Here is a 15,062-nt window from a genome sequence, read left to right as displayed (position 1 = left end):
ACACAAATAGAAAAAGGATATATTCCAATAGGCTGTAAAACTTCCATTATTAGAGAAAACAGTAAATATTTTTGAAAGCTCACTTTACATCAAATTCCCTTTTTCTTTTTTACATTCTAGCTTTGGCCTTCTTGCAGTTCCTCAGATTCAGAACTCGTATTTCCTATTTGTCTGATGACCACTTCATTCTCTCCAGCCGTTTAATTCCTGTTCAGTCTTCAACTTCCTCTAGACTAAATCTGCCTAAGACTTCTTATACCAACTACATGTTCCAGAGTTTTCCAAAGACACACTCAGTTTCAATAATTTGCTAGAGAAATTCACAACTCACTGAAATGTGTTATACTCATGGTTACATTTATTATACAGAAAGAGTACAAATTAGAACCAGCCAAAGCTGGAAGAGACACACAGGGCAGAGTCTGGGCAGTTTCCAAACGTGAAGCTTCTGTTGTCCTCAGGATGCATTACCATCCTAGCGTCTATGTTTTACAATATGCACAGAGTATTGTTCACCCGGGAAGCTCACCTGTGCTCCAGTGTCCAAAGTTTTTATTGAGGTTCATTGGTTGCCTATCTGGTTGAACTAGTCTCTAAGCCTTTCTGGCTTTGTGGCTGTGGCCAGCTTCTACCCTAAAACTATTGGGGGTGATTGTCCCCACCCCGAGAAACTCCTTAAGCAAACTATCAGGTGTGGTGTAAAGGGCTCATCATGAAGAACAAAGACACTTACATCACTCAGGAAATTCCAAGAGTTTAGAGGTTACTGCCCAGGAGAGGGGGTTGATGGGGAAGCCAGATCTTTGAGCAGGCCATATTCTTCCTACATGGCATGGTTATATAAATAATGTGCCCCCCCACCCCCTCTCAGTTCCAAAGTGTTAGGATCACGTCTGGTTTTGCTCCCCGTCTTATCCCCGGCCCCTAACTTAGAGGTTGGCAAATGTTGAGTCTGCATAATAGAGTCGTTTATAGCATGGAAGTGACAGAATCTGAATTTGAATCTTGGTTCTTCTTTTCACTAACTGTGTTGACCCTGGACACATTATTTAACCTTCTCAGTACCTAATTGTCATCATCTGTAAATTGGGGGTAATGATAATACCTATCTCATAGAGTTGCAATGAGGTTTAAATGAATGAACATCATTAAAGTTCTCAGAACAATGCCTGGCACAGGGTAAAAACTAGGTAATGTTTAATATTAGTGAATGCTCAATAAATAATTGCTGATTGAATAAGTGTCTGGCACATGAGAGGTGCTTAGTAAATATTAATTGAAAGAATATCAAACAAGATTTTCCTCTTTAGATTTCCCTATTTTTCCATTAATATAGTACCAGATGTATTGATTAGGACATCTCATCAATATGCCTGATTTTCAGCTCTCGAATCAAATTATTATTCTGAAGATTATAGCTCAATAATATGCTTAAGAAAAGTGCAAAAAAAAAGAGATTTTTCACTTCTCTAGCAGTACCTTCAACCATAGAGTGAGGAGTTGAATTAGACAGGATTCAAGGTGTCTTCCAACGCCAACACAATGTTATTTGTCCTTAGGAAACAAACTAGATATAAGAACTGAGAAGACCATTTTACATGGAAGCATGAAACCTTTGAATGTGTAAGTTTCCATTAAAAAAAGGAACAAAGAGAACATTCAGTTGAATGCCAAATTTTTTCTTTAATATGTGAAAACATACTTTTGAATTGTGGCAACTAGTTTTATTAATTTGATGGAATCTGACTCCCTGGCAACACAGAAAGGTCATTGAAAATTTATTTTAATCTGTAAGAAATGCTTTATTTTATCTTGTCATTTAAACTGGCCTAATGTGAGTGACTAGAAGGTGATTGATAATAGAGTCAGTAATGTCTCCAAACAAAGAGATTAAACACCTTCAAACAATACTATTTGTAATTAGAACCAATTTTTCAAAACATGCAACTTAGTTACAAAGTAATGCATATACATTAAATATAATAAAATACTTTAAAAGTGATTCATTTTTATTAAGCAATTATTATGTATAATAAGAAAAAGTAAATACATTCCAACCACTCTTCTTACCATGTTTATTTTCCAAAGGTAGCAAATGTTAACAATTGGTTCCACCTATTTTTGACGCATATACACACAGTAAAAAATATAGACATATGCCCCTGGTATGAAAAGTATTTGTAAAGTAGTACTTTTTCTTGCCATTTTAGTGTTACCCCAGGCAGTCACCCAGTTTGAGGAATTGGTTGGTATGGCAGAGACCTTGCTTAAGGGTGGAGGGACCATGTCCACATCTGCAACCACCCTTTGGAGAGCAACAAACAACTCCTCACCAGATTCATTAGCCTCAACGTGCAGCAATTCTAATTCTAATTCCAGTTCACCAGTTTCCTTGAAAGCTGAAGAAGAGCATCATACTGAGGAGAAACAGGTCAGTTGGACTACCTGCCCTTCTTTCTCTGGGATACAGTTAAATACAAAAAAGTAAAATAAGAGTACATAATGAACATTGCTTTCTCAGATAAGTCTAGGTAACTTTAGATCACAGCCACAACGTCCTGATTGCATAAAACAGTTTTTTACAATAAATCTAATATTTGTGAAATAAATAGCCAGTATAGAAAACTAAAGTCAAATTGTGGACCATAATGAAGCTATTAAACTAGAAAATTCTTAAGCCAGCGACAGAAGGATAACTATGCATTAAGGGTAATAAAATTATATCATTGAAAGAAGATAAATTTCAGCTTCATGCTAACGGAACACAGTTCTTTTTCTACTCTCCCAATTTCTCTTAAGAAACAGAAGCTAAAAACACAGAGTTTTGTTAGAATCAGGTATCGGCCTCAGAAAATATGCCTTCAAGAGCATAATTAAATACTAATCACCTAACATTCAGATATTTGAATCTTAGTGTATCAGTTTGCTTTTGCTGTTTCATAGATTACCACAAACTTAATGATGAATAATAACACAAATTTATCATCTCAGAGTTCTGTAGGTTAGAAGTGTGGTCAAATCAAGGTGGTCACCATGTGCCCCCCTTTCTGGAGGCTTCATAGAAGGTCCATCTACTGATGGACACTTAGGTTGCTTCCATATCTTGGCTATTGTAAATAGTGCTGCAATAAACATAGGGGTCCTGCTCCTTCAGATTGTCATGGAATCCAGTTTCTTGTGCTTGTAGAAACTGAGCTCCCCATTTTCTTGCTGACTGCAAACTTAAGACCATTCCCCCTTCTACAAGCAACCACATTCCTTAGTGGCCCACTTCCACCATCTTTATTTATTTATTTATTTACTATTTTTAATTAAGGTATTATTGATATACACTCTTATGAAGGTTTCACATGAAAAACAATATGATTACTGCATTTACCCATATTATCAAGTCCCCACCCATACCCCAATGCAGTCACTGTCCATCAGTGCAGCAAGAAGCCCCAGATTCACTATTTGCCTTCTCTGTGCTACACTGTTCTCCCCGTGATCCCCACACCATGTGTACTAAACATAATACCCCTCAATCCCCTTCTCCCTCCATCCCCACCTGCCCTCCCACACCCCTCCCCTTTGGTAACCACTAGTTCCTTCTTGGAGTCTCTGAGTCTGCTGCTATTTTGTTCCTTCAGTTTTGCTTCATTGTTATACTCCACAAATGAGGGAAATAATTTGGCCTTTGTCTTTCTCCGCCTGGCTTATTTCACTGAGCATAATGTCCTCCAGCTCCATCCATGTTGTTGCAAATGGTAGGATTTGTTTCTTTCTTATGGCTGAATAATATTCTGTTGTGTATATGTACCACCTCTTCTTTGTCCAGTCATCTACTGATGGACACTTAGGTTGCTTCCATATCTTGGCTATTGTAAATAGTGTTGCAATAAACATAGGGGTGCATATGTCTTTTTGAATCTGAGAATGTGTATTCTCTGGGTAAATTCCAAGGAGTGGGATTCCAGGTCAAATGATATTTCTATTTTTAGTTTTTTGAGGAACCTCCATATTGCTTTCCACAATGGTTGAACTAGTTTACATCCCCACCAGCAGTGTAGGAGGGTTCCCCTTTCTCTGCATCCACGCCAGCATTTGTTGTTCTTAGACTTTTCAATGCTGGCCATCCTTACTGGTGTGAGGTGATATCTCATTATGGTTTTAATTTGCATTTGCCTGATGATTAGTGATGTGGAGCATCTTTTCATGTGTCTGTTGGCCATCTGAATTTCTTTTTTGGAGAACGGTCTCTTCATATCCTCTGCCTATTTGTTAATCGGGTTATTTGCTTTTTGGGTGTTGAGGTATGTTAAGTTCTTTATATATTTTGGATGTTAACCCCTTGTCAGATGTCGTTTACAAATATGTTCTCCCATACTGTAGGATGCCTTTTTGTTCTGTTGATGGTGTCCTTTGCCGTACAGAAGCTTTTTAGTTTGATGTAGTCCCATGAGTCACTTCCACCATCTTTAAAGCCAGCCATGGCAGGCAAAGTCCCTCTTACTTTTTGAATCTCTCCTCCTTCTGTGTTTTCTACTGACCCACTCTTCTGTCTCCCTCTTCTACATTTAAGAGCTTGTGTGATTAGATTGGGCCTACCTGGATAATAATGGGATACTATTCTCCCCATCTCAAGGTACTTCCTTTAATCACATATACAAAGCTGTTTTTCCCATATAAGATAACATATTGATAGGCTCCAGGGCTTAGGACGTGGACATCTTCAGTGGGCCATTATTCTGCCTACCGCACTTAGTGGAAAGTGTTGAGGATGGGTCTAATCCTTAAAGTACCAAATCCAGATTACATGACAAGACTTTGCATATACTATGGAACAAATATCTCATAAATATTGGGAACTATCTCAAAGCAACATTTAACTCTAACCCCTGAAATGTAAAATATATGTTAAAAGTATAACACATCACCTTATGGAACGTTGATTTTGTTTTCTGGTATGTCTTAACTCAATTAGTAATATATTTCTGCAGATGTTACTTTCCTTTTCTTTTCCAATTTTCATTTTATTTTTTAAATTTTTTAGTTCAAGATTGAAAAATGGCAGATTGCCCGTTGTAACAAAAGCAAGCCTCAGAAGTTTATAAATGATTTAATGCAAGTACTTTACACAAATGAATACATGGCCACACACAGCCTGACGGGTGCAAAATCGTCTACTTCAAGGGACAAAGCGGTAAAACCAGCTATGAATCAGAATGAAGTTCAAGAAATAATAGGTGATAATATGACTGTATTATATTGTCACACGAATTTGGAGTTATTTTATTATTCAATCTTAAGTTATTGTCTGATGGCTTTTTTTTCAAATCTATTTTTCTATGGAAGAAAAATCTGAGGATAGTTTAAAACTCTTATTAAATATGGGAAATTTTATAAGAAAACTTTATATGAAAAGTGGTTATTAAGATAAAATTTAATTTAATATCCCTAAAAAGTTTTGGTTCATAAAATTCATAACCTTAGAAGAGTAAATTTTTTAAAATCTTTGAAAAAAAATTTCAGGACAGTTTTTATCTTATTTTCTCTTTCTTATCTTGGTTATATCCCTTATCTTTTATTCTAGAAATAGAGGTTAATTTGACTATCTTATTTACAGTTTTTAAGTTAATGAAGCTGCTTAAATATAATAATGTAGATTATCAAATAATTTGGGGGGCATATATCCAGCAAATTTGGGGACTCACTGAATCCAAACTCTCTATATTTTATAATAAATGCTATTTCTTTGTTGGAAAAGGCTCATTCCAAGTCTAGTTGTTTCAACTGATACTGGGAATGGATAAAAATAAATTCCTAACATTTTGAAGTAAGTGGACCTGGAGTTCCGAGCAAGCAGCCAGGTTAAAGTTGAGCGGTACCACAGGAAGACAAATATGCATACTCTCAGTTTATAACATAGACCTTTATTATCTCTTTTTTTGTTTTGAAAAATCTGAGCCTACCTCACATGGAACCACAACCCTAAACCTAACTCTAACCCTAACTTTGATTACATCCTAAACCTAAGCCTACACCTGACCCTGACCCTACCCCTTAACCTCACCCTCAGCTTCACCCACACCTAACTTTAAGCCTAACCCTAAACCTAACCCTAACCCTAACTTTGAGCTCTCAATCTAACTCTAATCATAACCATACCTTCACCCTGCACCTTACGCTAACCCTAACTCTAATCCTACCCAACCCCTAACCCTTCACCCTAATCCCCATCTTCCCCTGCACCTAACCTATCATCTACTTAAATATCTCATGGGTATTTGGGCTGCTTTTGTAAAATGGAGACGAAATTGTAATGCAGATTGCTTGATGTTTTATCTCAGGTCATACCTTAAGATACAAAGGTCTCATAAAGTATTTTTGTGTTACTGTTCTTTTTCACAGGAGTCACAAAACAGTTGTTTCCCAATACAGATGATGTTTCAATTAGGAGAATGATAGGGCAAAAGCTAAACAACTGTACCAAGAAGCCAAATTTAAGCAAAACTCTGAACTCTCAGGATATTAAGTAGATCTTTTTGGTAAGTCTTTCAAATCTTCACAAACCTTTCAATGTGGCAAGAAGATGTAATACTTTTATCCCTGAAACAGCATGTTCTGAACACTCTACTAGAAAATACTAGTGGCCTGTGAGATACTTAATAGGCTTTCCTGGGGGTGAAGGTGGGGACTGGGAAGGGCATTTACATCTGGGAACTGCTGAGTTCAGTTACACATTTTCCTTTCCCAGAACCTCTCAGACATTTTGCTAACCTTTAATACACCCAGAGCATACCAGAAATCTCTAAGAAGAGGATATAATATGCAGTGTTTTCCAACTGTGTTTTACTGAGGAATTATTTTCCTTCACAGAACATGTGCTTAATTGTGCGTAGGGGTAGAAAGGAGCCAAAGGAGGCACTCAGGACACTTTGGAAAGTGCTTGTCCAGAACAGGGGAGATGCGACCTTTGGAAAATCTCTGAGGTACATCAGAGATTTGAAACTCTAAACAGTGCTTTGATCTGTGTTCAAACAACTGGCCAGGAATACTGAGAGGTCTCCTCCACCCTCCTCCATTCTGCTTCATGAGAACTTTAAGTCAACTGTTATAGTTTCTATCTGTCTAAAAAGGATTTTTTCCAAGATGCTTGGATTATATAAAGAAAAGTAATTACTTGTTTTAGTGAATCCTGATTTTATACACTTTATAGTCAGGCCCTGTCCTAGGCAAAGCCATGAAGTGGAATTTTGTGTTTGCTTTAGCAACCCAATGTCCTGGCGGTTTTACTGTGCACACCCTTCCTCTCCATTATTTGGATGGATAATATGTACAAAATAATGCATGATTGTGTTATTTATATTTGGATAAATATGGTATATGGTAAATTCATGAGGGCAGGTTCACCTAACCTGCTCTACTTCTATCTTTGACTTCCCCTCTCTGTTCTCTGCCTAACCCTAGCCACTTTTAAGACCATTTTACTTGTCTTTCTTCTGACTGTGTCTTAAATGGGATGCGGAACTGCAGTGATCCCCCTCCACCCATTGCTGACCACCACCCCCATCCTCCCTGCAGGTCCATCCCTATTTTTCTTACAACTAAGGCTAGCTCTGAGAAAGGTCAACAATATTCTTCCTTCCTTAAAAAAAAAAAAAAACTTATATTGAAACAAAACATTATAAGGAATTCTTTCCCATGGCACATACATACTGGTAGACTGACTTGAAGATTTATAAAAGATAAGGATATGTGTATTTATTTCTCCCCGAATGATTAAGAATTTCAGTAGCTTGTGAATTTCACAACTTCCCAGTTCTAAGATAATTGTTTAGATGAGCCTTCTCACTTTGACTTGAGACTACCCAGTTTTCCTGCTATATACTGTCCACGTTCGCTTTCTAAATGCCGTGTAACCAGACCTCCAATCATAGGGCTATCTTTTGGAGAACATTATTGTATTTCAGAGCTCTGCAAAGCATTTTATTTCTTATGTTTTTTTAATATCTCAGGCTGCCAAAGACTGACACAAAACTCATCTCTGACTATATCAGTCAGCACAGTGTGGAAGAAATTAAAGTTAAAAGGTTTTTCTATCAGTTTTGCTTGTACTTGCCAGGAATAGCACTTTTAGATTACATGGCTGTGTCATTAATTAAAATTGAAAAAGGGAAAAAATCTGGGCCTGAGCCTTGCTTTCCTACTGAGTTGTTTGGAAAGGAAATGCATAAATTTTTAATCAGAAGTAGAGATTAACACTAAAATGGAAAAAACAATTTTTTAATTGGCATATATCTTTCACTGCGGTATAACTGAATTTGAATTATTTCAAAAGAACTGAGAAGGCAGGCTGGGAACTGCAGGGTCACCTAAAACTCAGTGTAGCCATGCTTGATGAGTTAGTCAGATATAGCACCATCTGGTGGACTGCTGCTGTATTTTTCTCTTCTTGGTCATTTAACAGCAGTTTAAAGATGACTATACTTACTCAGGTGAACCATACTCCCTCCTCGCCCTGCCCCCAAAAGTATTCTTTGGAAAAACAACTTTCTTTGCATTATTATTAGCATGGCAATATATAGAAATTTGCCAAGTCTGCAAAACCATGTAGACTTCTACCAATTCCTATACATCCAAGCCCAGAAACACCGACCCATGGACCCTGTCGTAGACTATGCGCTCCACCCAGAACTGAGCTCAAGGTTGCCACTGGTGGCTTGAATCTGAAAGGACAATCCTTTACCAGTTGAGCCTCATTTCTATAAGGGTAAGTGCTAAGTTCCATCCATCCCCCCTTTTTGCCTATTCTGTCTCACTCCTGTGACTGTTCTCAATTTGCCTGCAGCATGCACTTTGCCAAGAGTTTGATACTACCAATCTTTTTGGCCTTACTCCATTTTTTTAGCTTCTTTCTTACAGGAGCTGAAGAAAATTTTATTTATAAGAATTACAGGATATTAGACTATCATCTCTATAATATTGCACTAAATAGTCAAATAACCTTCTGAAATTTCCAAAGCCACTTTAGTATATATAATTTCTACCCTGATATTCAGCAGGGATTCTGAGGCAGACCTTTTGGGGCAGAGGCAGCTGAAAGCCTGCAGGTTAATACAGCAGTGTGCAAAGAGGGTGGGAGGGACTTTGTCCCCCACCCCTCAACCAGGGAATATTTGAAAATGTCTCAAGATATTTTTGGTGTCACAACTGGATGCTACTGTGAGCATCTAGTTGATAGAAGCCACTGATGCTGCTAGACATCCTGCAGAGGACAGCTCCCCACAACAAAGAATGACCCAGCCCAGAATGTCAGTTATGCCAGGCTTGAGAAATCCCGGTCTAAAATGATTTCCTTATAAACTAAATCCTTATGAGGTTAGGTGAATTGCCAGCATTAGTGATCACTATCTATTAGAAAGCCAACACTGGCATATACTTCATTGTATTTCTTAATGCATTTGTCATGGTTTTCCAGAAAAACAACCAACAGGGTGCATATACTGAGAAATTTATTTTAAGGAATTAGTGTACACAACTGTGGGGAATGGCGAGTCTGACATCTGCAGGGCAGGCCTGCAGACTGGAACACAGGGAAGAGTTGATGATTCAGCCTTGAGTCTAAAGGCAGTCTGGAGGTAGAATTCCTCCTTCCTCAAAGGACTTCAGTCTTTTCTCTTAAGGCCTTCATCTAATTGGGTGAGACCCAGCCTCATTTGGAAGTAATCTGCTTTACTAAAAATCTACTGATTTAAATGCTAATTACATCTAAAGAAAACCCACCTTCACAGCAACATCAAGCCTGCTGTTTGAACAAACAACTGGGTAACATGCCTAGCCATGTTGATAGATAACATTGAATGTTTTAGGGTCAGAAACTCTGGTTTTGAACAGTGAGATATCACCTCACACCAGGTAGAATGGCCACTATTCAAAAGACAAGAAATAACAAATGTTGACAAGGACGTGGAGAAAAAGGAAACACTCTTACACTGTTGGTGGGAATGTAAATTGGTGCAGCCACTGGGGAAAGCAGTATGGAGGTTCCTCAAAAAACTAAAGATAGAAATACCATTCGACCCAGTAATTCCATATCTAGGAATTTGCCCAAAGAAAACAAGATTCCTGATTCGAAAAGATATATGCACCCCTATGTTTATTGCCACATATTTACAATAGCCAAGATATGGAAATAACCTAAGTGTCCATCAATAGATGTGTGGATAAAGAGGCGGTATATATATATATACCATGGAATATTATTCAGCCATTAAAAAAAGGAAATCCTGCCATTTGCAGCATCATGGATGGACCTAGAGAGTATTATGCTAAGTAAAATAAGCCAGGTGGAGAAAGACAAATATCCTATGACTTCACTTATCTGTGGAATCTAAAAACAAAACAAAACAAAACAAAATGAGCAAAACAGCAGTAGACTCATAGACACTGAGAAGTGACTGGTGGTTACCATGGGGGAGGGGTTGGCGTGGGTGGGTCGGGAGGGTAAGGGGGATAAAGGGGCACAAAAATTATCAATCATAATATAAGTTGGCTACGGAAACAGTAGCACATCAGGGAGAATATAGTCAGTGATTCTGTAACATCTTCCTATGTTGACAGATAGTAACTGCACTATGGGGATGAGGATTTAATAGTACGGTAACTGTTGAACCAAACCACTGTGTTGTATACTTGAAACCAATATAAGATTGTATATTAATGATACTTCAATTAAAAAAATAAGAAAAAAAAAAGGAAGCCTCATGTTGAAGTCTGCTCCACCTCTTAATAATTGTGTAGGTTTTGGAAAGTCACTTTACTTCTCTGAACTTTTATTTAAACAGGGGTATTAATAATATCTACCCCAGAGGTGGATGAATGGCTTATGGAATTTGAAGCTTGGTAGAATTTGGAGAACTCTCTTTAAGACAATAAATACAAAATTATGAGTACACAATCAGTTACAACTCTGTATGGTAATTTAGAATAAATAAATCATGAAAACTACATAATGTTTAAAACTAACAAATTTCCCAATATCGCATAATGTAGGGGGAATTACAGAATATTTTTATTAACAGCTCTGTAATTCTTTTATCCTACTTTTTCGGGGATCCAGACATGATGTTTGCCTCTTCTACTGTTTTGTAATAGCTTTTTTTATAGAGAGAATAGAAAAATGACTTAGATTATACTGTACCATAGTTGATGGAAAATTGCTTTTTTTCTTTTTGACAGTTTAAAGAGGTTTCTTTCAAATTCTGTACACTTTATTAGCAATGTAATTTGTAGGATTGCTGTCAAATTTGAAGAAACTCTATTGAGTTTCTCTGTTATCCCAGTTATAAGATTTCAGGGCATTTCAGGTTATCTGTGGAGTAGGTACTCTTAAATATTTTTTGAATTGAGTATATTTACAGTATTCCCAGAAGACATTGCACACTGGACTGGCCAGCAGTATTATAATAGATATAGAAGAGATTACAAGGCACAAAAATATATCCCAGTCAATCCTTAACAAAATCTCAAAAATGCCCAGTGCTATTTTATGGTTACAATCGGAGAGAAAATATGACTGGGGGGCATTTAAACTGGAAAGAGACAGTGGTCTTAACTGATTATGGTCGAAATATCTAATTTTGGTAAATTTAACAAAGAATATATAAACATGTGAAGATCTCATTCAGGCCCCTTTTTTGGAAGGTAACCATGCAAGTAAGATTTATTAACTTCCCGGCAATTCTGCCATTGGCCTAGCTCATTTAGTGTTTTTTAATTTTAAAGAGGTAAAGCAGATTTAGGAAACTGCCTGATATCTAAACAATCCATAAATGTTACTGGAGAATGACAAACAGAATTGTTGATAATTTTTTAAGATGGTTGATGGGTATGGTTCATTTTACACTGTGTTTGAATATTTTATGTTCTCTGAAGGGGAAGGACTTTCTAAGTGTAGAATTAGGCAGCAAAAGTGTCCAAGAAAAGAAGTTTACTAATGTATGAGCTCCTGCCTATGTGTTCTGTGCTCTTCCTACATGAGGTTGATAGTTTCATTAAGATTTTTACCCTGTGGTGGAATGTGAGGTCAGCATTTTTCACCTAATAAACAGTACTTTAAAAATCATTTGAGATAAAAATGTATGTTTAATATTTTAACTATTACCTATGCCAGACTTCCTCTGAGTAGATCATAAAATAATTCCTAGTTCACCTCAGTAGTTAAGAGTTCTTATTAACAATTTGTGTTTTGAAGCACAAATTTGTGGTAGACATAAAAATAAGTAACTCATGTCAAAATGCTCTAAGAACTCTAACATAAATCTGCTGTTTTTTGAAATTTGCTTTCTGTAGGTATTATAGTCATCTGAAACAAAGCACTTTCAGTTCTCAATCTAATATTGGATTTTGTTGGAAAACCTGCAACCTCCCTGGCAGGGAGCACAGAGCGACATGTGTGTTGACAGGCCCCGAGCCATCTTTAACATCACTGGGTCTCCTACTGGAGCAACAAACTGCTGAAGAAGCTACATGTTTTTCCACCCTAAATACCAGGGATGCATCAAACCAGAGAATGTCTAGCAGTTAAATATGCATGCAGTGTGGTTTCTTGGAAATATGCATTTCCTGTCCCCAAATGCTTCTTTGTACAGCTAACTTAACAGGATAGTCAGAGCTCTGATCATAGCAACAAAAACTTCAACCTCTAAGGTTTGTCATTGTCCTAAGACACTGCTGTACATTTATTATTACCAGTGACTCCCCATTTTACTTTTTGGATCTTTAGCATAAGCACATGTTTGGAAAAATAAACAGTGAAATGATCAATGTCCACAGGCATGAAAGCAGGAAAGTCATCCTGAAATCTGATCATCTTATCTAACCACGTAATAGTGTTTTAGCAATAAAATTACAGGATTATTCTGTTACCTAAAAATATGCAGAAAGTTGGTATCTGGAAAAAATGAGAGCAGCCAGACCTTTTTATTCTAATCTGAAACTATTCCACTGCACTCCTGGAAGAGAAATAAACCCAAATTTTCATGGGTGTTAAAATAACACATCAACTTACAGTAAACTTTGTTTGTTTACATGCTTCTTTTAATTGCCCAAAGTGTGTTAAATACAAATGTGTAAGATGAAACACCAATATCATCTAAAACATCCTATGTAAGATATAACATCCTCTGATTTGGTTGGTTATATTGCTACACTGCTTAGTTTTAACTGGTTTGTTTTCGTTGTATCAGAAGAAAAAAGAACTGAAAGCAAAATCGCATGGATTTGATAATCACACAAAAAGAAAAATACCACTTTGTAAATGAATGCAAAATAAAACATTCTTCATCTAGAGACTTCTCTTTTGATGTCAGGTTATCACACATGGCAACTCCACAATGCCATGCCATGCTTCCTCTGTGCACAAGGTCATGTTTAAACTTGGAAAAGAAGATCCATATAATAGAAAGTTAGGTACTGTAGACCCAGGGAACATTCCATAAGTGTTGCTTGATAACAGTGTGGTTGTACAAAATAAATATTCTTAAGGAAATAACTTGTGTTAATATTTGCTTTTACTTAAATGTAAATAAATCCCACTGAAAACATAAAAAGTATTGCTTGTTTCTTATTAATGCATAAAATTCAGGGAAAATGTCTTTTTCTAGGCTGACGGCTTCCTTACCCATACACTGAGGCATTACCATTATAATTGGATTATGTGTCTCTGGCTCCTCCATCTTCTGCATAGCCATACTGTGTAGGATATATAGGAAATGTGCATGGTAAATGTCCAGTGCTATGCAGGATATATACACAATGTCCAGGGAGGTTAAAATTTTTATCAAAAAAGGATAATCTTATTAAGACATATGTTATTTCCTTTAAAAACTTCATAATATATTTTGCTGACATGTAAATAAAATTGCCTTACAAAACATAACTGTATTATTCAACTGGAACTTCTATGGTTCTTCCTTAAAATATTTTGAGATGTGTTGATATTTTTATAGGCAAGAGTAGTGTATGTATTCTTTTAAATTCAGCTTCATATACTGATTCTAAATGAGTTACAAATTAAGAAAACTAGTGAAAATGAATACAGTGCCCAGAAATTGGTATACATGTGTATATATGCATGCATATAGGTGTATATGTGTGCATATATTATGTATTCATATATATAAGAATTTAGAATCCAGTTAAAGTAGAAACTTTAATAAGTAAGGTAAGGAAGGTTTATCCAATAAATGATACTAAGACAGCCAGTTAATGAAAAATAATTGTTATATTTATTTTTTAAAACATATTTAATAAAGAATTCCAGATTAATAAAAAGTAAACATTGGACTCAGATGAAAAAAATACATGAATATTTTATGTTTTCTGAAGGGGAAGGACTTTCTAAGTGTAGAATTAGGCAGCAAAAGTATCCAAGAAAAGAAGTTTACTAATTTATGAGCTCCTGCATGTGTGTTCTGTGCTCTTCCTACATGATGTTCATAGTTTCACCAAGATTTTTATCCTGTGGTGGAAAGTGCAGTCAGCATCTTCATCTGTTCTAAGATATTTTCCTGTGAATGTCCTTCACACATCGGTCCATTTTGCAGCTCTTTCTCACATTTTTTCTTATAAAATCTTTGTGCTGATATTATGCCTTTCTTGAACACATACTGTTAATGATCTGGTTTTTCCTGGTCGAGCTATTTGCAGGTGGGTCCATGAATGGTGGGAGGGGCCAGAGTTCCCCTCAGAGCAAGTCTCTGCCTCTGGGCCTCTCCTAGGCACTGCCCCACCTCCAGCCTCTGTTCTCCTGCAGCCATGCAGCTCAGAGCACTGGGTGGAGCTCTTCATATAGAGTCAATAATAATGTATTGCCCACACATGTGCAGTGAGCAAGCCTACCAGAGTCAGGTGAGAATCCTGCCCACAGGAACTTTCATTTTCTCTACACTTGGTTTAATTCTTACAGTGGTAGATGGAGCACTAGGATCACGTCTGCATCTAGCACTCCACTGGCCTGTAATCCTCCTGTCTCTGCCTCTGCCAAGAGCACTGGGCAGAGCTCTTTATATAGTGAC

The 15,062-nt window shown here is 36.8% G+C and overlaps 1 protein-coding gene across 4 annotated transcripts in view; it reads left to right on the top strand.

The window, feature by feature from the left end:
• BEND6 (BEN domain containing 6) overlaps nt 1-13,707 on the top strand; it is a 46,704-nt gene extending 32,997 nt beyond the window's left edge. For 2 of the 4 annotated variants that reach the window (XM_057493691.1, XM_036916302.2), the window contains 4 exons: nt 2,211-2,431; nt 5,036-5,228; nt 6,394-6,530; nt 12,337-13,706. In XM_057493691.1, coding sequence (XP_057349674.1) covers nt 2,211-2,431; nt 5,036-5,228; nt 6,394-6,521 — 542 coding nt within the window. In that variant the 3' untranslated portion in view covers nt 6,522-6,530; nt 12,337-13,706. Of the gene's footprint in view, nt 1-1,559; nt 1,624-2,210; nt 2,432-5,035; nt 5,229-6,393; nt 6,531-12,336 lie in introns of those variants that run through there. The other 2 variants (XM_036916305.2, XM_036916306.2) reach the window with 2 other exon arrangements.
• The last annotated feature ends 1,355 nt before the right edge of the window (nt 13,708-15,062 follow it).

The sequence above is a fragment of the Manis pentadactyla genome, chromosome 16 (genome assembly GCF_030020395.1).
Source record: "Manis pentadactyla isolate mManPen7 chromosome 16, mManPen7.hap1, whole genome shotgun sequence".
In the NCBI taxonomy this organism is placed as follows: domain Eukaryota; kingdom Metazoa; phylum Chordata; class Mammalia; order Pholidota; family Manidae; genus Manis; species Manis pentadactyla.
The sequence above is the reverse complement of the archived record's forward strand: the minus strand, read 5'-3'. Positions and strand labels throughout refer to the sequence as shown.